Raw genomic sequence first — 21,039 nt, 5'->3', positions numbered from 1 at the left:
TTGAAAGAAAGAAAGGAAAGAGAGGAGAGAGAGGAAGGAGAGAAAGGAGAGAGAGAGAGAGAGACAGAGAGAGAGAGAGAGAGAAAAGAAAGACAAACAAATACTAAAGATGGGCGAAGAGCCAACCTATAGATGTGAGTCCCCACAGAAGAAAAGCAAACCAAGGGAACAGATCAAACACTAAAAACATTTGAAAGTACATATTGAAAGAGCACACTATAAACATAAAAATGTCAACTAAAAATTACCAACTCTAAGATATAACCTAGTAAAATCACTGGTATTTAAAGGAAAAATCCTTTTGACACCTAGGCAAAAACAGCAAAGTACTTATAAGGAAAAAATAATTAGGCAATATTAGCTTTTCTTTTTTTTTTTGAGACAAAGTCTCACTTTGTCGCCCAGGCTGGAGTGCAGTGGCGTGATCTCAGTTCACTGCAAGCTCCACCTCCCGGGTTTACACCATCCTCCTGCCTCAGCCTCCTGAGTAGCTGGGACTACAGGCGCCCGCCACCTCACCCGGCTAGTTTTTTTTGTATTTTTTAGTAGAGACAGGGTTTCATCGTGTTAGCCAGGATGGTCTCGATCTCCTGACCTCGTGATCCGCCCGTCTCAGCCTCCCAAAGTGCTGGGATTACAGGCTTGAGCCACCGTGCCTGGCTTCTTTCTCTTTTTTTTTTGAGACAGAGTTTCGCTATGTCTGTCACCCAGGCTAGAGTGCAGTGGCGTGATCTCAGCTCACTGCAACCTCCACCCCTCCTGCATTCAAGCGATTCTCCTGCCTCAGCCTCCCAAGTACCTGGGATTACAGGCGCCCGCCACCACGCCCAGCTAATTTTTGTAGTTTTAGTAGACGAGGTTTTACCATGTTGGCCAGGCTGGTCTCGAACTCCTGACCTCAAGTGATCCGCCTGCCTTGGCCTCCCAAAGTGTTGGGATTACAGGCATGAGCCACCACGCCCAGCCAGTATTAGCTTTTCAATAGCAACACTTACGCCAAAAGAAAATGGAGAATCATATTCAAGATACTCCAGGAAAGAAAATATGAGTTGAGGATTTTATAACTGGTAAAACAAACCTTCAAGTGTAAAGGAGTACATAAGCTTACCAAACATATAAAATGTTTACATTAAAAAATAAAAAGGTAAAAATAACTTTTTCTTGTAATGTTAAATTTCCCCCTGTAGCTAACAAAGGAAGAATAACAATGCTTTTAAAAATAAAAGGAAAGAAAAGAAAGAAATGCTATGAAAGAATACATAAAAAATTAAAATAGCATCAACCCATTTGAAGAAAAGGTCAAGCACACAGTTAATCCATATGGAAGCAGGAAGTGAGTGATTGCTGAGGAAAATACTGATGTTTAGGGTCTACTTTCCACCTGATTGTTTTCAATATAAATATAGTTTTGTTCAAGAAAAACATTTGACCTTTTATTGTGTAAATTAAATTTTGGGGGTTTTCGTGAGTTGTATAATGCTGGATGCCTTGGATGCTACTGTTTGTCAGTGACTTTCTCCTATAGCAGCTGAGCTGAGTTCTCATGTCTACGTCTATACTAGCTAGCTCTCTCTTCCCTGTTGGCTCTCAGTTGGCCTGACGTCTAGATCCCTGCCTCTCTGATCCTCCCGACATTGTGCAATCTTTTCTGGGATGGGAAACCAGAGAGCCAAGTTTGTTAGAATCCTGTGAAATGCATTACTGAGTAAAACAAGTAAGAATCTCTACACTAAAGTACAAACTGCAGGCTTGACAGCTCTGGGACCTTTTGTCCTCCATGAAAGGTTAAAGTTGCTAGAAGTTTGTTTCTCTTAAATGTTAAAATAGTTTCATGATTAAGTCTAAATTACAAACTGTGGTCACCTGCAACACATGCTTATGAAACACTAAATCTCAGAAGATAAAATTACTCATAAAGGAGAGTGATTACAATGAGAGCACTTGAGTTTTTCCTTCAACTAAAAACTTTTAATATCCCCTTAAATCATACATCTTATACATGTTATTAATCGTTATGAATTTATCTAATATTCTTCTTACCGAGAGTATCTTTAATGAGGATTTCAAGCTTCTGCCCCATGTTGGGTCCTCTCTCATCTCTTGGATTCTGTACCCGGTTTACAATCTCTTGCTTGATGGAGTTGATTACAAACAATAAATTATCTGTAAGACAGAACAAAACACTTATGTCACTACCATGAAAGACTTTCCTTTTAATTATGTAATAACAGATAATTAAGAAATTGAGTAAGAAAGTATTAAGCAGTGATGATTACAAGTGGCTCCTACCCAAAGGGATTAATTTCAAATGATGTGGCACTTGGTTTTTAAAAAGATCTCAAGATTGGCCAGCTGTGGTGGCTCACGCCTATAATCCCAACACTTTGGGAGGCCAAGGCAGGTGGATTGCTTGAGGTCAGGTGTTACAGACCAGCCTGGCCAAATGGTGAAACCCTGTGTCTAATAAAAAACACAAAAATTAGCCAGGTGTGGTGGCATGTGCCTGTAGTTACAGCTATTCCAGAGGCTGAGGCAGGAGAATTACTTGAACCCAGGAGGTGGAGGTTGCAGTGAGCCAAGATCATGCCACTGCACTCCCACCTGGATGACAGAGCAAGACTCTGTCTCAAAAAACAACAACAACAACAAACAACACTAACAACAACAACAAAACCCTCAAGATTATTGGGTATGCACTTTTGATAACACACTGCACTATAGCCAGGTGTGGTGGTGTGCACCTGCAGTCCCAGACACTTGGGAGGCTGAGGCAGGCGAATCGCTTTAGCCCAGGAGTTGCAGGCAGTTGCACTAGGATAGTAACTGTGAATAACCACTGTGATCCAGCCTAGGTACCACAGTGAGACCCCATCTCCAACTAAAAAAAAGGCAATGAAAAAAGACAACACACTGTAGACATGCATCAATGTCCACCATCCTGTAAGCAACTTGCCCTACTTGTCTTCATTGGTTAAGACCTGATAGAGCCGGGCGCTGTGGCTCACGCCTGTAATCCCAGCACTTGGGAGGCCGAGACGGCGGATCACGCAGGGTCAGGAGGATCGAGACCATCCTGGCTAACAGCTAAAACCCCCTGCCTCTACTAAAAAAATACAAAAAAACTAGCCGGGCGAGGTATGGGCTTCTGTAGTCCCAGCTACTCGGGAGGGGCTGAGGTGCAGGAGAATGGCATAAATCCTCGGGAGGGCGGAGCTTGCAGTGAGCTGAGATCCAGCCACTCCCTCACTCCAGCCTGGGCGACAGGAGTTTGTGACCTCGGCCTCCCAAAAAAAAAAAGACCTTGATATTCCTGATAGTGCCCGCTACATCGCATCATAGGACCTTAGTAAATGCTTATTAAATAAATCAAACCAAGTCCCTCAAAAACAAAAGCTTTAAAAACAGATTTCCCCACCTTTGAAAAGCCAAACAAACAGAACAAAAAGAAAAGTTGCTTGTAAAAAGCGTGGCTCACACCTGTAATCCTAGCACTTTGGGGAGGCTGAGGCGGGTGGATCACGCAGGTCAGGAGATAGAGACCATCCTGAGCACACGTGAAACCCCGCGGTTCGGCCGGGCGCGTGGCCTGCCTGTAATCCCAGCACTTTGGGGAGGCCGCAGGACGGGCGGATTACGAGAGGCCAGAGATCGAGACTATCCTGGCTAATTACTCGTGAAAACCCCGCCTCTACTAAAATAAGCAAAAAACTAGCCGGCTTAGGTATGGGGCTGCCTGTAGTCCCAGCCACTCGGGAGGCTGAGGCAGGAGAATGGTGGGGGAGCCTGGGAGGCAGAGCTTCAGTGAGCTGAGATCCCGCCACTGCGACCCAGCCTGGCTGGTGAGCCAGATCTTCCCTCAAAAAAAAAAAAAAAAAAAAAAAAAAAAAAAAAAAAAAAAAGAAAACCCCTGCGGTCTACTAAAAATACAAAAAATTAGCCATGCAGGATTTGGCACCTGAAGTCCCAGCTACTCCAGGAGGCTGAGGCAGGTGAGAATGATGTTGAACCCAGGGAGGCTAAGGTTGCAGGAGCCAAGATCATGCCGCACTGCACTCCAGCCTAGCTTACAGATGAGACTCAATCTCAAAAAAAGGGCAGGTTAACTCCAAAGTAAAGGAGGGAATAATAAAGAGCAGAAATGTATGTAACAGAAAACAAATACACAATAAGGAAAATTAATGAAGCCAAAAACTGGTTATTTGAAATGATCAACAACACTGACACCCCCCACCCAGGTAGATCCATCATGAAAAATACAAGATGACGCCAATCACTCATATCTGTAACGAAAAAAGTGTTATCACTTTAGAATCTACAGATATTAAAAGGATAACAAGAAAATATGGTGCTAACAAATATAACAACTTGGATGAAATGAACAAATTTCTTGAAAGCACGATTTAAAATCCATATAAGAGGCCAGGAAGGCCGGGTGCACTGGCTCACGCCTGTAATCCCAGCACTTTGGGAGGCCGAGGTGGGTGGATCACCTGAGGTTAGGAGTTCGAGACCAGCCTAGCCAATATGATGAAACCCCATCTCTAATAAACTATAAAAATCAGCTGGGCATGGTAGCAGGTGCCTGTAATCCCAGCTACTCGGGAGGCTGAGGCAGGAAAATTGCTTGAACCTGGGAGGTGGAGGTTACAGTAAGCTGAGATTGTGCTACTGCACTCCAGCCTGGGCAACAGAGCAAGACTCCGTCTAATAAAAAGAAGCCTGGCACGGTGGCTCACATCTGTAATCCCAGCACTCTGGGAGGCCAAGATGGGTAGATCACTTGAGGCCAGGAGTTCCAGACTAGCCTGGCCAATACAGTGAAACCCCAGCTGTACTAAAAATAAAAATAATTAGCCAGGCACAGTGGCATATGTCTGTAATCCCAGCTACTCAGGAGATAGAAGCATGAGAACTGCTTGAACCCGGGAGGCAGAGGCTGCAGTGAGCTGAGACCGTGACACACTGCACTCCAGCCTGGGCAACACAGTAAGACACTGTCCCAAAGAAAAAAAAAAAGAAAATCCATACAAGAAGAAATAAAGCATCTGAATAGCTTTTCCTAGTAAAAGAATTGAAATTACCAAATATCTTCCCAAAAAAAAAAGAACCCAGAAGGTTTTAATAGCAAATTCTATCATAGATACAATGAAGAAATAAAATTGATCTTATAAAACTTTGTCAAACAAAAAAGGAAGAGAGATCATGGTCCAATTAATTATATGAGGCCAGTATAGCCCTAGTACTAAAACCTTATAAAAAAAGAAAATAAAAATCATAGAACAATATCCCTCTTGAGTGTAGACACAAAATCCTTAACAAAGCATTAACAATGGAATCCAACATATTAGAATAGAATAATATGAAATATTAGCAATATATTCCAATATAAAAAGGAAGATATATCATAACCAAGTAGAGTTTATTCCAAGAATGCAAGGTTGGCTTAACATCCAAATATTAACAAATGTAATTCACCACTTTAACAAGTGAATATGTGATGTATTAACAGAATAAAAGAGAACAATACATGATTGCTCCAATAGATGCAAAAAAATCATCAACACCCATTCATAATAAACAAAACTAGAAATAGAAGGAAATTTTCTCAAAATGATAAAGGACATCTCATCCACAAAAAAGCACAACACAAACATCATACCTAAAGATAGAAGGTTTCCCCTGAGATTGTAAACAAGGCAATCACCACTCTATTTAATATTGTGGCTGTTCTAGACATTTTGATAAGGCAGAAAAACAAAAGCCATAAAGATCAGAAAGGAAGAAATAAAACCATTCCTATTTGCAGATGATGACTGTGTCAGCAGAAAATCCCAGGGAATCTACACACCTACTACTGGAACTAAGAGTAATACACAAAAATATGTTTTATACATTAATACCAAAGAACTCAAAATTTCAAAAGCAATTCCAGTTACAGAAGCACTAAAAAACATAAAATACTCAGGATTACATCTAATAAAAGATGTTCAAGCACTGTACACTTAACACTGTAAAAGATGGCAGAGAGAAACTAACGAAGACTTAGCTAGGTGGAGAGAGATACCAGGTCCATGGATCGGAAAACTCCATTTTAAGATAGCAGTTCTCTCCAAATAGATCTAAAGAGTCAAAGCAATCCCAATCAAAATTCCAGTAAGCTTTTCTGTAAAAGGTGATAAAATAATTTGAAAATGTATATAGACATGCAAAAGACCTGTAATAGCCGAAACAGATTTAAACAACAAGAGCAAAATTGGAGGTCTAACAAGAACTAGCCCTACCTGACTTAAAGATTTACAGTAATTAAGACAGTTCTGTACAGTGATCAAGACAATTTTGTATCCACATGACTGGGTGCAATGGCTCCTGCCTGTAATCCCAGCTCTTTGGGAGGCCAAGATGGGATGATCGCTCGAGCCCAGGAGTTTGACACCAACCTAGGCAAGACAGGGAGACCCCATCTATATATATATTTTTTATCTTTTTTTCTTTTTAAAAATAATTTAAATAGAGACAGGGGTCTCAATATGTTGGCCAGGTTGGTCTTGAATTCTTGACCTCAAGCAATCCTCCCAATTGACCTCCCAAAGTGCTAGGATTACAGGCACAAACCACCATGCCCAGCCCCGTCTCTATTTAAAAAAAAAAAAAAAATTTATCCACATAAAGGAAGATAAATGTATCAATAAAACAGAATACAGTATCTAGAAGTAAACCCATAAATATATGGATAGACCAAACAAAGGTGCAAAAACAATTCAATAGGGAAAGGAAAGTCTTTTCAATGTATGGTGCTTGATCAACCAGATATTTACATGGAAAAAAATGAACATCATCTTTTACCTTATACCATATGCAAAAATTGACCTAAAATAGATCATAAGCCTAAATGCAAAACCTAAAACTACGTAAATTCTAAGAAAAAAAAAAATACAAGAAAAGATTTGTAAATGTTGGGGTCGGCAAAGGTTTCTTACAACACAAAAAATCATGAAATATAAAAAAATTGACAAATTGATTCATCGAAATTAAAAATGTTTGATCTTTGAAAGATGCCAATGAGAGCCAGGCATGGTGGCTCATGCCTGTAATCCCATCCAGCACTTTGGGAGGCCAAGGCAGGTGGATCACTTGAGGCCAGGAGTTTGAAACCAGCCTGCCCGACATGGCATAACCCTGTCTCTACTAAAAATACAAAAATCAGCCGGGTGTGGTGGTGCACGCCTGTAATCCCAGCTACTTGGGAGGCTGAGGCATGAGAATCGCTTGAACCCGGAAGGCAGAGGTTGCAGTGAGTTGAGATCGCACCACTGGACTCTGGCCTGGACAACAGAGCAAGGAAAGATAAGAAAGATAGAAAGATGGAAGAAGAGGGGAGGGGAGGAGAGGGAGAGAAAGAGAGAAAGAAGAGAGAGAGAAAGAGAGAGAAGGAGAGAGGGAGACAGGGAGAGAGGGAGGGAGGGAAGGAGGGAAGGAAGGAAGGGAGGAAGGGAGGAAGGGAGGAATGGAGGGAGGGAGGGAGGGAAAGAAAGGAAAGAGAGAGACAGAGGAAGAGAAAGAAAGAGAAAGAGAAAGATATAACAAGAAAGAAAGACAGAAAGAGAAAGAAAGAGGAAAAGAAAGGAAAGGAAAAGATGCCAATGAGGAAAACAAAAAGTCAAGCCAAAGAACTTATATCCAGAATAAAGAACATTTACTTATTTACTTACTTTTTTTTTTTTTTTTTTTTTTTTTTTTGAGACAGAGTTTCACTCTTGTTGCCCAGGCTGAAGTGCAATGGCACAATCTCAGCTCACTGCAACCCCACCTCCCGGGTTCAAGTGATTCCTTACCTCAGCCTCCCGAGTAGCTACGATTACAGGTGTCCACCACCAAGCCTGGCTAATTTTTTTGTATTTTTAGTAGACATGGGATTTCACCATGTTGGCCAGGTTGGTCTTGAACTCCTGACCTCAGGTGATCGGCCCATCTCAGCTTCCCAAAGTGCTGAGATTACAGGTATGAGCCACTGCACCTGGCCCAGAATAAAGAACCTTTAGAAGAGAAACCAATTTTTTAAAATGGCAAAATATTTGAACAGATACTTCACAACAGAAAACATATGAACAGCCAATAAGCACAAGAAAGAGGCTCAATGTTATTAATCAGAGAAATGAAAAGTTAAGACCACAATGAGATACCATCACACACCCATTAGATTTGTAAAAGTAAGAAGATCGGCCCTGCCATGTGTTGGCAAGGCTGTGGACCAACTAGAACCCTCCTACGCTGTTTTTAACAATGTAAAACGGTACAGCCAGTTTGGAAAACAGTTTAGCAGTTTCTTATACAATTAAATATACACTTATCTTATGAATCAATCATTCTACATCTAGGTATTTAACCACATATGTCACCCAAATACCTGTACACAAATACTCATAGCCCCTTGGTTATAGGCAAAAACTTGAAACAACATAACTACCCATCAACAGGTGATGAGATAAACAAATAGTAGTACATCCATACAATGGAATACTAGTTAGCAATAAAAAGGATCTAACTATTGATACAGGTAACAACATGGAGGAATTTTTAAGTAATTATGCTGAGTGAAAGTAGCCAGGCAAAAATGTAAACATATTGTGATTCCATTAATGTAAGATCTTAGAAAATGTAAATTACTCTATAGTGACAGAAAGCAGACTGTGGCTACCCAGGGATAGGAGTGGAGAGCAGAATAACTTACAAAGTGGTACTAGGAATCTTTTGGAGGTAATGGAAATATTCATTATCTTGATTGTTTCACACATGTATGCGTATATGTAAACTAATCGAATTATACTCTTTCAATGTGTAGAGGTACTGTACTTCAATTATACCTCGGTAAAGCTGTGAGGAAAACACATTTTTTATTTCAGCACACAGGATTCCTACGGTCTGAACTTAATCTCTACCTCTTCACAGACTGCCTTGGTGATTTGAGGTTTTTGTTCTGTTTTTAAAGAGACAGGGTATTTCTCTATCATCCAGGCTGGTCTCAAACAATCCTCCCACCTCAGCCTCCTAAGTAACTGGGATTACAGAAGCATGCCACAATGCCTAGTGTAAAAACCAGTAATTTGTTATTCTTCATCTAGCAATACTGAGAAGGGGCCAATCTAAACCGCAGCTGAAGAGGAAAGTGAGAGGGACAATTTAAAACTACTTTCAGAGGCCGGGTATAGTGGCTCACACCTGTAATACCAGCACTTTCGGAGACCAAGGCAGGTGGATCACGATGTCACGAGATCGACACCATCCTGACAAACACGGTGAAACCCTATCTCTACTAAAAATACAAAAAAATAAAATTAGCCGGGCGTAGTGACAGGCGCCTATAGTCCCAGGTACTCGGGAGGCTGAGGCAGGAGAATGGCGTGAACCCAGGAGGCAGAGCTTGCAGTGAGCCGAGATTGCACCACTGCACTCCAGCCTGGGCGACAGAGCAAGGTTCCATCTCAAAAATAAATAAATAAAATAATAAAAATAAAAATAAAAAAACTACATTCAGGGCCAGTATATGTAAAACGTGTCACTGAACAAGTAAAGTACAGCTAACCTCCTAAATCACTTGAAACAAAAAATCTGTGTTTTCTCCTCCATGAATAATTGAAAGAGAATACTACTTACTCAAGGATATTTGCATACAGGCTAGATTTAGGGAAAACAATGGGGTTCTCCCATACTCAATACATTAAAAGTAAATAAAGTTACTTTTAAAAGAGAAAACACGGTCGGGCACGTTCGCTCATGCCTGTAATCCCAGCACTTTGGGAGGCCGAGGCAGGCAGATTACCTGAGGTCGGGAGTTGGACACCAGCCTGACCAACATGGAGAAACCCTGTCTCTACTAAAAATACAAAATTAGCCAGGTGTAGTGGTGCATGCCTGTAATCCCAGCTACTCAGGAGGCTGAGGCAGGAGAATCGCTTGAACCCAGGAGGCAGAGGTTGTGGTGAGCCAAGATAGCGCCATTGCACTCCAGCCTGGGCAACAAGAGTCAAACTCTGTCTCAAAAAAAAAAAAAAAAAACAGAAAAGAAAAAGAAAAAACACTATAAAATCTAAAGTAAAACTGAGCAGAATAGTTCTTCTCAAGCCTTGACAGTGTCCAAGCACATTACGGGGCAGGGAGAAAAAAGGGAAAGCGCTCTCATGCTACCACAAACCTCTGGTTTAGGAAATAGAAGCACCTGGCTCTCAGAAATTGAGTCCAAACATTCAACTCATAAACAGATCCTCCTCCTCTGATGCCATATTCATCAAGGGATTTTCTGTTTTAATTTTTCCATATAGCTTTCTTAGGGACAAAATACGTCAGTCAGGGTGAAGGGCTAACAGTTCTATTTCTCATTCGGAGTCAACCAGTTTCCACAGGATTCACAGAGCAGTCTCCAGTAAGCTTTGGCAGGAGGAATCAACAGAAGGAAGTTTGGTGGGATAGGATGAGATGAGTAGTATAGTAGGCCCCTGAAGCTAGTCCCTGGAACAATGCCAGTTCATGACATATTAAAAATGATCAAGACAACAGAGTATATTTTTCATAAAGCTAAATGTATTTTCTATTATGAGATTATGCCCTTCTCAAATTTTTAATACTAAAATATCCTTCCTTATATGAAATTACAGCAATAGTAGATGATGTTCTTTTTAATGTTCTCACTTGGCAAAATATAAAGTTGGCAAGCCTATGTTCTCAAGTCTCAAAATCTTTTTCAAATTGTAAATCACAAATTCTAGAAACTACTGGGCTGATAGGTAATGGATAATAAGCGTTCCACAAAGAAGTAACAGTGACTTCCAGATATCTAGGAGGAGGCCAGGGCACCACTAGCAGAGTTCAAGGCCAAAATGTTTCAATAGTAAGAAAGAACAATAGGAAAATGGATAGCTTTGCATTACAACACACCAACAATTATTTTATTTCATTCATTTACTGAGTGGCTGTTAAATAAAACACAAGTTCATTTCATAAGTAGAAAACTTTACAGTTGAAAATTCTTTTTCTGCCCTCACCAAAGGAAAACAATCAAGATAAAGGATTAAGAAAAACTGCACAGTTTATTGAACACCTATGTGCCAGACATGCTAAACTTAAGAAAACCTCCAGAAACAAATAATTGATCATTTTTCACACTGTTTCACTTTCAGATTCAACTTGCCCAAAAGAACCACACATTGAAGAGGACAATTTTTGAGGCAAAGGAATATACTAACTCTTATAACACCAGGCTTAAACAAAATTAGAGAAAAGGGAGGTGTTCCTATCACAGAAGATCAAAACCAGAGCTTCCCATACCCCTGAAGTGCTGTAAAAGGGTTCTAATGTGTAAAATAATTATCCCCTCAGCTCCTGGGGACCTCCTCCCACGAGCAGCCTACTCTTCTTATATTCCATGATGCCTAAGAGATAATTTTCTACATGTGCTACGATGTGAAACGCCGAGAAGCACTTTGGTTTAGATCAAAACCAGTAGTTCCTGAATAAGTGCTAGAATGGCTGCATTAAGAATAATCTTGGGCCCAGGTGCAGTGGCTCATGCCTGTAATCCCAGCACTCTGGGAGACCAAGGCAGGTGGATCACCTGAAGTCAGGAGTTCCAAACCAGCCTTGCAAACATAGTGTAACCCCATCTCTACTAAAAATACAAAAATTAGCCAGGTGTGGTGCGCAGGCCTGTAGTCCCAGCTATTCGGGAGGCTGAGGCAGGAGAATTGCTTGAACCTGGGAAGCAGAGGTTGCAGTGAGCTGAGATCGAGCCACTGTACTCCAGCATGGGCAACAGGGCGTCTCAAAAAAAAAGAATAATCTTAACTGGGTGCAGCGGCTCATGCCTGTAATCCCAGCACTTTGCGAGGGTGAGGTGGGCGGATTGCTTGAGCCCACAAATTTGAGACCAGCCTGAGCAACACAGTAGAAACTCCACCTCTATAAAAAATGCAAAAAATTAGCCAGGCGTAGTAGCGCACTCCTGTATTCCCAGACACCCAGGAGGCTGCGGTGGGAGGATAACCTGAGCCCGGTAGGTAGAGGCTGCAGCAAGCTGTGACTGCACTACTGCACTCTAGCCTGGGCAACAGAGTAAGACCCTGTCTTACACACACAAAAAGAGAATGATCTGAGAAGTGTTAAAAATATGGATTCTTGAGTTCTACTTGTACACAAAATCTAATTCAGAAGATCTGCAGAGAAGCCTAGAAATGTGTATTTTAACCAAGTACACAGACAATTCCAATGAGCAATCAAATCTGAAAAACACAGGTCTAAATTATTCATATGAAGCCTAAAATATCATTATTCGATTTAGGGAAAATATTAAAATCAGTCAACAAAAGAGGCTAACCCAGTAATACAATTATAAAACAGAAGAAATTACTGTGATCTTTCAAGAAATGCAGGTGGCTTTTGCTGCCTATTCTTAATAGTAAAATTTTCCACATCTTTTACAGAAAAAATAAAATAAATACATTATCATGGTCACAAGTGGATCAGCTTGTTAGTATACAGATGAGATGTAGATTGGGAAGTCACCAGTACAGAAACTTATACTAAAAGGAGGACAAGAATGAAGGAAAATGAGTATGTGACTTCCTGAACAGATAAACAAATAGGAGGCTAGCCAAAAACTAGGCAGAATACAGGGAAAGCAAATCACAAACCAAAGAAAACAGAGAGTGCTCAGCAAATCAATAGGTGGTTAATCAGCTTCTTAAAACTTTAGGTTTACCATATTCTGTGTTGAGGCCCCATAATTTCACTTTATTAGCTTCATACTGGGCTTTCTTCTTTAACCGACAAGCTCTGTGAAAGGAAGGAGCAGTTAGTTCACTTTCTTTTTCTTTTTTTAATTTTAATTTTATTATTTTTAATTATGGAGAAGGGGTCTTGCTATGTTGCCCAGGCTACTCTCCAACTCCTGGCTGCAAGTGACCCTCTCTTTTTGGCCTCCTAAAGTGCTGGGATTACAGGCATGAGGCACCATGCCCAGCCTGCTTTCTTTTTTAAGTGAATATTCATCTTTCATTTTCTAACAGCAATCCAAAACCGCTGCCTACTGATGTTTATCAAATGACTGAGTTACCAGAAAACACAACATAATCATTTATGCAAATTGATTTTTAAAAATTTAACACATTTAGAAATAAAGCTATGATCAGTAAACACCTATTAAAGTGACTATAAAACAAAAATAAAAACAAACAAAAACTGATAATACCAAAAGTTGTAGAGGATGTGATGCCAGTGGAACCCTCATGTGTTGCTAGTAGGAATGTAAAACAGTACATATAGCTACTTTGGAGAATAGTTTGGCAGTTTCTTATAAACATATATGCTTGGATATTTATCTAAGACAAATGCAAATATATTCACACAAACATCTGTAAGTGAATGTTGATGGTTTTATTCATAATTGCCAAAAACTGAAGGCAACCCAAATGCCCTTCAACTGGTGAATGGATGAACTGTAGTATATCTCCACCCGAAGGAATACAACTCAGCAACAAAAAGGAACAAATTATTACTCCAGGCAACAATATGGATGAATCTTAAATGCATCATGTTGAATGAAAGAATACAGATTCAGCTGGGCGTGGTGGTTCACGCCTGTAATCCCAGCACTTTGGGAGGCCAAGCCAGGCAAATCGCTTGAGCTCAGGAGTTTGAGACCAGCCTGGGCAACATGGTGAAACCCCATCTCTACAAAAAATACAAAAATTAGCTGGGCATGATGGGTCACATCTATAATCCCAGCTACTTAAGGGGCTGAGGTGGGAGGATCCCTTGAGTACTGGAGGCAGAGGTTGCAGTGAGCGGAGATCAGGCCACTGCCTAGGTGACAGAGTGAGACCCTGTCTCAAAAAAAAAGGAAGACAGGTTCAATCAAAGGCTACGTACATACAGTATATTCCATGTACATGACATTATGCAGAAAGCAAAACTATGGAGACAGAAAACAGATTAGTGGTTTTGAAGGGCTACGGGTGCAGGAAGGGGTTTGCCTTTACAAAGAGACATAAGGCAACTTTTTAAGATGATAAAAATGTTCAATATCTTGATTGTGGTGGTGGTTATAGGATTGGATATGTTTGTCAAAACTCATAAAAGTATACATTAAAAGGTATACATTTTACTGTAAGTTATAGCTCAATAACTCTGCCTTACTAAAAAAGCAAACACAAAATAAAGCTATGAAAAATTTTTTATTGTTATGCTATAACATAATGCACCAGAGTCCATTCATCTGTCCCCTCTTAAAAACTTTTTCCATAAAACAAAAATACCATCTCCTACTTTCAAAAGAAAAATTATAATATTCTCATTGTAGTATTTATAAAAGAAAAATACAATTTCTGAATAATGGCTGAAGTGGTTGTCCTTCTATAAAAACTCACTTAGGGCCTAATCTCACCTCATAAACTTTCTTCACATGAGTGAACATTATTAGCATTTACCTGGAAGCCAGCTTATTTTTTTCCTTCCTTGACCTTGGCCGGGCTGTTAAAGGAAGCTCACTGACTGGAGTCAGGTCACTAATCACCTTATTCAGTTTCCGAAGTTCATTGCCTATCTGGAGGAGTTTTTTAGGATTTGGAGTCAGGTCTTCTACATCAGTTCTCCGTGACTTCTTTACTGCATATTTTCCTATAAACAGTTTAAAAGAAGTTTAAGTTATATCACTTTAATTAACAAGAGACACATTTTTCACAGCCACATTTTAAACCACTTCCCACCACTACCCTTTCTTTTCAGAAGTCTTGGCATGTAGCATGTTTAACAATCTATCCTAGAAGGGCTGGCCTCCTCTCCTTCCCATCTTGTGGCTGCGGGAAATGGGGGGTGATATGGCAGAGTTCTAACTTTTTCCAAGTTCTTCCCCACCCTAGGCTTATAGTCTCAGCATGACAGATTCTTGATTATTCGCATGGCATACTAAGCATCTCAAATCTCAGGATGAGTACGAGTTCAACTAAACACCAAAATCAGGACTAGGGTATAATACACAGTCAGAAGAGAGTTTGGAGATTTTACTCAAACCAAGATGTTTCTGATGCTATGTCTGAAAACTGTCAGACATACACATTTTTGTACTGAACTCGAAAATCCAACAAGTAAGCATAACCTTGTTTAAAAGCTCTTCTTTGGTTGCTTTGATAAATAACATTATAGAAGACTCAAGGAGTCTTGGTCTATCACTCCAGGCAAAAGGGATGCCTCTGTCCTCCGAACTCCTTCAACTTTCCTAGTACTCATCATATGCTACTTGGGATACTGACTGGACTTAATGTTTCATTTCTGGTAGAAAACTTATCTGAAGGCAAATACTTGGTAATTATTTACTGAGCGACAATATAGTACACGTGGTTGCGAGTGGAAAGGAAAAATGAGGCACAAACATACATCAGATGGAATTCTTGTCCTCAAAAATCCTTAGCAACTCACATCTGCACGATGAGTGAACAACCTGTTTACTAACCATCACGCTTACTAGTAGTTCCCCTCCCCACTTTTTCCAGTAAAGAGTTGGTATTAATTTTTTTTTAAATTCAGAGCAGAAGAACTAGAAACTTTGGATTAATTTAAAAATAAAATTTGTACGGAATCACAATAAAAAATCTGACCTACCTAAGACTGTCATTTTTTAAATTTTTTTAGAAATAGGATCTCCCGCTATCGCCCAGGATGGAGCGCAGTGGCACAATCACAATTCATCGCAGACTCTAACTCCTGGACTCAAGTGATCTCCCGTCTCAGCCTCCCAAAGTGCTGGGATTACAGGCATGAGTCGCAGCATATGACCTGACCTACCTAAGCTTATAAACTTCTTTTGATTCCTACTACAGGTATTCAACTCTTCTCTACTACTCCTTTTCTCCATAACCATCCTCCCTTTCTTTTCTTTCCTTGTCCTTTTATCCCCACTACGATTTGAATTCCAGTCCCCCCATTTACATTTAGGTCTGGGGATTAGACAAGAATGTAAGAGAGCCCGTTCACTTTCTCCTCAACCCTTTCTGGTTATAGCAACTGACAGGTCAGAAATCAGCAGCCTCCTGGTCATTTCCTGGATGGGTAAGTAGATTAAGAAGGGACTAGAAATGAAATCATGTTTACATAGTCCTTCCTCCCTGCTTAGGTGAGAACTCTTAACACTGGTAAAAGCTATTTGTGAGTGATGAAAAGTAGTCATGCAAACGTAGCAGCTCTATAGTCCCCATCTCCAGTTTGCTAGGAAGGGTTGAATGTCTAGGTACACGGAGTAAGCAAAGCATTATCGATTAGTATCTCAACTTAATTAAAGTGACACTAAATATCTGACTGCAATCCCCTCTTACCATGATGTAAGCCATTTTTCTGATACATATTACTTGGTAAAGTATCTCGGTTCCACTCAGATGGTCTCAGCATCCTCTCTTGCTGTGATGGTGTAAGTTGTTCACTATACTCCCAGAAGTATCTTCTTTTACCTCTCTTCCGTGAAGATATTGAAGTCATCTCCTTCAGGTCTTCTACAGAATCATTTTCATAGCCTTAAAAAAAAAGGTCCCGCAATTTTTAAGCTCCATAAATTTCAATAAATCAATCAGAACAAACGAAAAGATCCCTTCTATTTGTAACTTGATACATTTCCTTGCATCTGAAAACATCACTGGCACGTCAAAGACAATAAAAACCAGGTCTATAAGAGAACTTTTATTACGTAAATCTCTAACTCATAAAACATTCAGAGATTAATAAACATGGATAACTACACTGTTCATCTTCCTTGGGTTTCTCTTTAGTTTTTATAAGTTAGTATGCAATACTGTTTTTATTATCTTCACACAGGATTAAGAGAACAATTACAGGATAGCCACAGGAATATCAAAAGTACTATCAGATAATGGTACTTAGATACATACACTATGATTTTTAAATATCTTCCTTCTAATATTTATGTATCTGAAACATCTCAGACAGAAAGCTATGTACATTTTTTAAATTATTTTTCCTTATTTTTTTCTTTTTCTAATTTAAAAAAAAATTTTTTGTAGGCTGGGGGTGGTGGCTCACACCTGTAATCCCAGTACTTTGGGAGGCTGAGATAGGTAGATCACTTGAGGTCAGGAGTTTGAGACCAACCTGGCCAACATGGCAAAGCCCTGTCTCTACTAAAAATATAAAAATTAGCCAGGACATGGTGGGTGCACGCCTGCGATCCCAGCTACTCAGGACGCAGAGGCACAAGAATCACTCGAACCCAGGGGGCAGAGGATGTAACAAGCCGAGACTGTGCCACAGCACGCCAGTCTGGGCAACAGAATGAGACTCTGACTCTGTCTCCAAAAAAATATATATTTTTTTTGCAGAGACAGAGGTCTCACTATGTTGCCCAGGCTGGTCTTAAACTCCTGGGTTCACAAGCGGTCCTCTGGCCTCAGTCTCTGAAAGTGCTGGGATTACAAGCATGAGCCACCAAGCCTAGCCCAGCTATATACATTTCTATGATAGTATTCTACTGGGCAGAATTTTATGAGGCAGCATTAGTTTTCTTCCTATCTCTCATCCTACTTCTTTTGGAAAGGTATAAAAGATGACAGTTCTCATACTGGCTATCAGATAAAAAACTTACATGCCTATTCCAGTTAATCTTTTACTGAAAGCTATTTGTATTAACTTCACTGTTTAAGAAGGGGGGATTTTCCTAAAAGGAAGTTTCAGAAAATACTTAAATTCTGAGTTGCTAGAACTGTTGGTCAGACCCAATATTGAATGACCTATAAATTTAAAATACCCTCAGAGAATGGCCACCTCTGATGTACTCTGGATCCTTAATGTTAGGTACATGAAGAAGAGGGATGAGCTATGCAAAGAATGTACACAATCCAAACCTAAAGTAACCAGGAAAACTTGGGCAGCACTGGCCATAAGTAAAATGGTCATTTTTCCTTCCTGAAAACATAAGAAGGTGATGACATGTTTGCTTGGAGGAACTAGGTTTTCTCCAGACAAAGAATGAATCAGAAGTATGCTTCCATTTATATAGTACTCTGGAAAAGGCAAAATTATACGGACACAGTGGTTGGCAGGGATTGGCAGTGGAAGAAAGGGATGACAATAAAAGAATATAAAGTGCAGGGTGTGGTGGCTCACGCCTGTAGTCCCAGGACTTTGGGAGGCTGAGGTGGGCGGATCACCTGAGATCAGGAGTTCGAGACCAGCCTGGCCCACATGGCGAAACCTCGTCTCTAGTAAAAATACAAAAATTAGCCGGGCATGGTGGTGGGTGCCTGTAATCCCAGATACTCAGGAGGCTGAGGCAGGAGAATCACTTGAACCCAGGAGGTGGAGGTTGCAGTGAGCCAAGACTGTGCCATTGCACTACAGCCTGGACAACAAGAGCAAGACTCCATCAAAATAAAATAAAATAAAATAAAATAAAATAAAATAGGGAATTTTGGGGGGTGATCAAACTATTCTGTATCTTGATTGTGGTGGTGGTTATATGATTACACGATTTGTCAAAACTCATATAAGTGTACACTGTAAGGGGGTGAATTTTACTGTGTGAAAATTATGCCACAATAAACATGACTTTAAAAAAAAGAATCAATTTGGAAAGCAGAATGATTTCTGAGCAACAGTTAAGACAAGCTTTTGTAGCACTGCTGGTATTAACAGCATTTTATTAGTGCACATGTGGTAGTTTAAAACAAAACAGCAAGCAGTGTGATGGTGACCCTTAGGCTCTTCTTAAAAAATGACGCACAAGTTGAGTGACACAATCATTTCTAGAAGTCTAATTTTTTAAAACTGTGTTAGAATAAAGCAATGGCTTTGGCCTATTTATTTGTGCTTATGTTTCTTTTCAAATTATAGGATTTATTTTGTTCTAATTATCAACCCAATTTTGGAAAAGATGCAAGGGCCATTTTGTGTCAACAGAAATGGCCTTGAAAAAGGCCGCTGTGGCCCGGCGCAGTGGATCACGCCTGTAATCCCAGCACTTTGGGAGGCCGAGGCGGGCGGATCATGAGTTCAGGATATCGAGACCATCCTGGCTCACACAATGAAACTCCATCTCTACTAAAAATACAAAAAATAAAAAATAAATAAAAAGGCCCTTGTGGCCAGGCACGGTGGCTCACGCCTGTAATCCCAGCACTTTGGGAGGCCGAGGTGGGTGGATCATCTGAGGTCAGAAATTCAAGACCAGCCTGGCCAACATGGCGAAACCATCTCTACTAAAAATACAAAAATTAGCTGGATGTGGTGGTGCACACCTGTAATCCCAGCTACTCAGGAGGCTGAGGCAGGAGATGACTTGAACCCAGGAGGCGGAGTACAGTGAGATGAGATCACACCACTGTACTCCAACCTGGGCAACAAGAGCAAGATTCTATCTCAATAAATAAATAAATAAATAAATAGACCCTTGTTACACTAGGTAAGCAAAAATTACTGGCTCACATAGATTACCCTAGTTTGACTGCGAACACCTCAACACAGGCATATGCACCAACCAAAACACTCCCACCTTCCTATCAATGTCAGTAATTGGGTGCTCCACACTTAAGCCTATATACACACATATATATACATGCACACCATCCTCCTGGATACTTTACTTGATATACTCCCTTAGACAGTAACTACCTTTGCCTCTCTGCAGGCGCCTGCATCTCTGGCAAAAAACCGTCCCTGGTTAGGAAGAAGGTTATCAGCTCCATTTATATGAACTAAAATGCTCATGGAGGCTTGACATGATTTGGCACAGCTGGGACTAAGTCAGGCCACAACTCAAGGTGTCTTGCTCCAAGTGGGCTTCCCACTTTTCTTGTGCCTAATTAAATGATCTGAATAGATTTTTTCCTGCATATATTTCATGTTAAGTTTAAATAATCATGAAGTGGTTTTATTTCTTCTGTCCCATCCAAATTAGTTACCAGTTTTATTACCTATAGGTGTTCAGCCTTTTTCCCAGAAGTATTTAAAAGCCATCAGTTTTCTTTGACTTAATATAGTAACGTTTTCTAATAGCATACACCATAAATTCACCATCACAAACACATACACACACACACACACACACACACACACACACTCCCTCTCTCTCTCTCTCTCTCTCTCTCTCTGTCTCTCTCTCTCTCTCTGAATTTGTTGCCTAAAGCCATCCACCTTTCTTGGGATGGTGTTGCTGTCATCCAGGCTGGAATGCAGCAGCGTGATCACAACTCACTGCAGCTTTGACCTCCTGGGCTCAAGCAATCCTCCCACCTCAACCTCCAGAGTAGCTAGGGCTACAGGCACACACTACTACATTGGGCTAATTTTTGTATTTTTTGTAGAGACAGGAGTCTCCCTATGTTACCCAAGGTGGTCTCGAAGTCGAGCTCAAGAAATCTTCCCACTTCGGCCTCCCAAAGTGCTGAGATTACAGGCATGAATTACCATGCCCAGTCACCATCCACCTTTCAATACAGAGACTACCAATGATCAAATAGAATGAAAACAATTATACCCCAAGATCACTGGTCTTGAATTTAGGGTCATTAAATATTTCTCAAACTAGGTTCCAAAGAACACTATTACCATAAGATATGGTTTTATCCAAAGTGAATTATGTAGTCAGATAAGTTTAAAAATCTCTCATCCTGCATATCTCTCTTGCCAAATCAAAGTACACATAGACATGTTAAAAGACTCTAAGAAATCATAACAGTAAATAAACCCATTTAACACTAAGTTCCATGAAGATAAAGATGTCTACTTTTTTCATCTCTGTATAGCCAATACCTAATATACACAGTGCCCACCACAGAAGTAGGCACTCAAAAACTTTTAAAACAAATCAATGATTTTGTTTAATGCAATATTTCCCATTAGGGCCTTTCCCTTCTCTTTTCATGTGACAGATCATCATACTGACCTAACTCATTCCTATCTGACATGATTACCAAAAAAAGTAAAAGTAACAAATACCATATTTACTGCCTAAAATTTCAATCACACATCTCTGGTTAGTACAGACTGTCAATA

The 21,039-nt window shown here is 40.2% G+C and overlaps 1 protein-coding gene across 3 annotated transcripts in view; it reads right to left on the bottom strand.

Moving 5' to 3' along the window:
- The window catches only part of CREBRF (CREB3 regulatory factor), an 85,136-nt gene that overhangs the window by 10,087 nt on the left and 54,010 nt on the right, over positions 1 to 21,039 (bottom strand). For all 3 annotated transcript variants that reach the window (XM_003900528.5, XM_031666608.1, XM_031666607.1), the window contains 4 exons: positions 16,356 to 16,550; positions 14,475 to 14,664; positions 12,749 to 12,822; positions 2,041 to 2,163 (listed from right to left, as the gene is read on the bottom strand). In XM_003900528.5, the coding sequence (XP_003900577.1) occupies positions 2,041 to 2,163; positions 12,749 to 12,822; positions 14,475 to 14,664; positions 16,356 to 16,550 (582 nt within the window). The remainder of the gene's footprint in view (positions 1 to 2,040; positions 2,164 to 12,748; positions 12,823 to 14,474; positions 14,665 to 16,355; positions 16,551 to 21,039) is intronic.

Source organism: Papio anubis, chromosome 5 (genome assembly GCF_008728515.1).
Source record: "Papio anubis isolate 15944 chromosome 5, Panubis1.0, whole genome shotgun sequence".
In the NCBI taxonomy this organism is placed as follows: domain Eukaryota; kingdom Metazoa; phylum Chordata; class Mammalia; order Primates; family Cercopithecidae; genus Papio; species Papio anubis.
The sequence above is the reverse complement of the archived record's forward strand: the minus strand, read 5'-3'. Positions and strand labels throughout refer to the sequence as shown.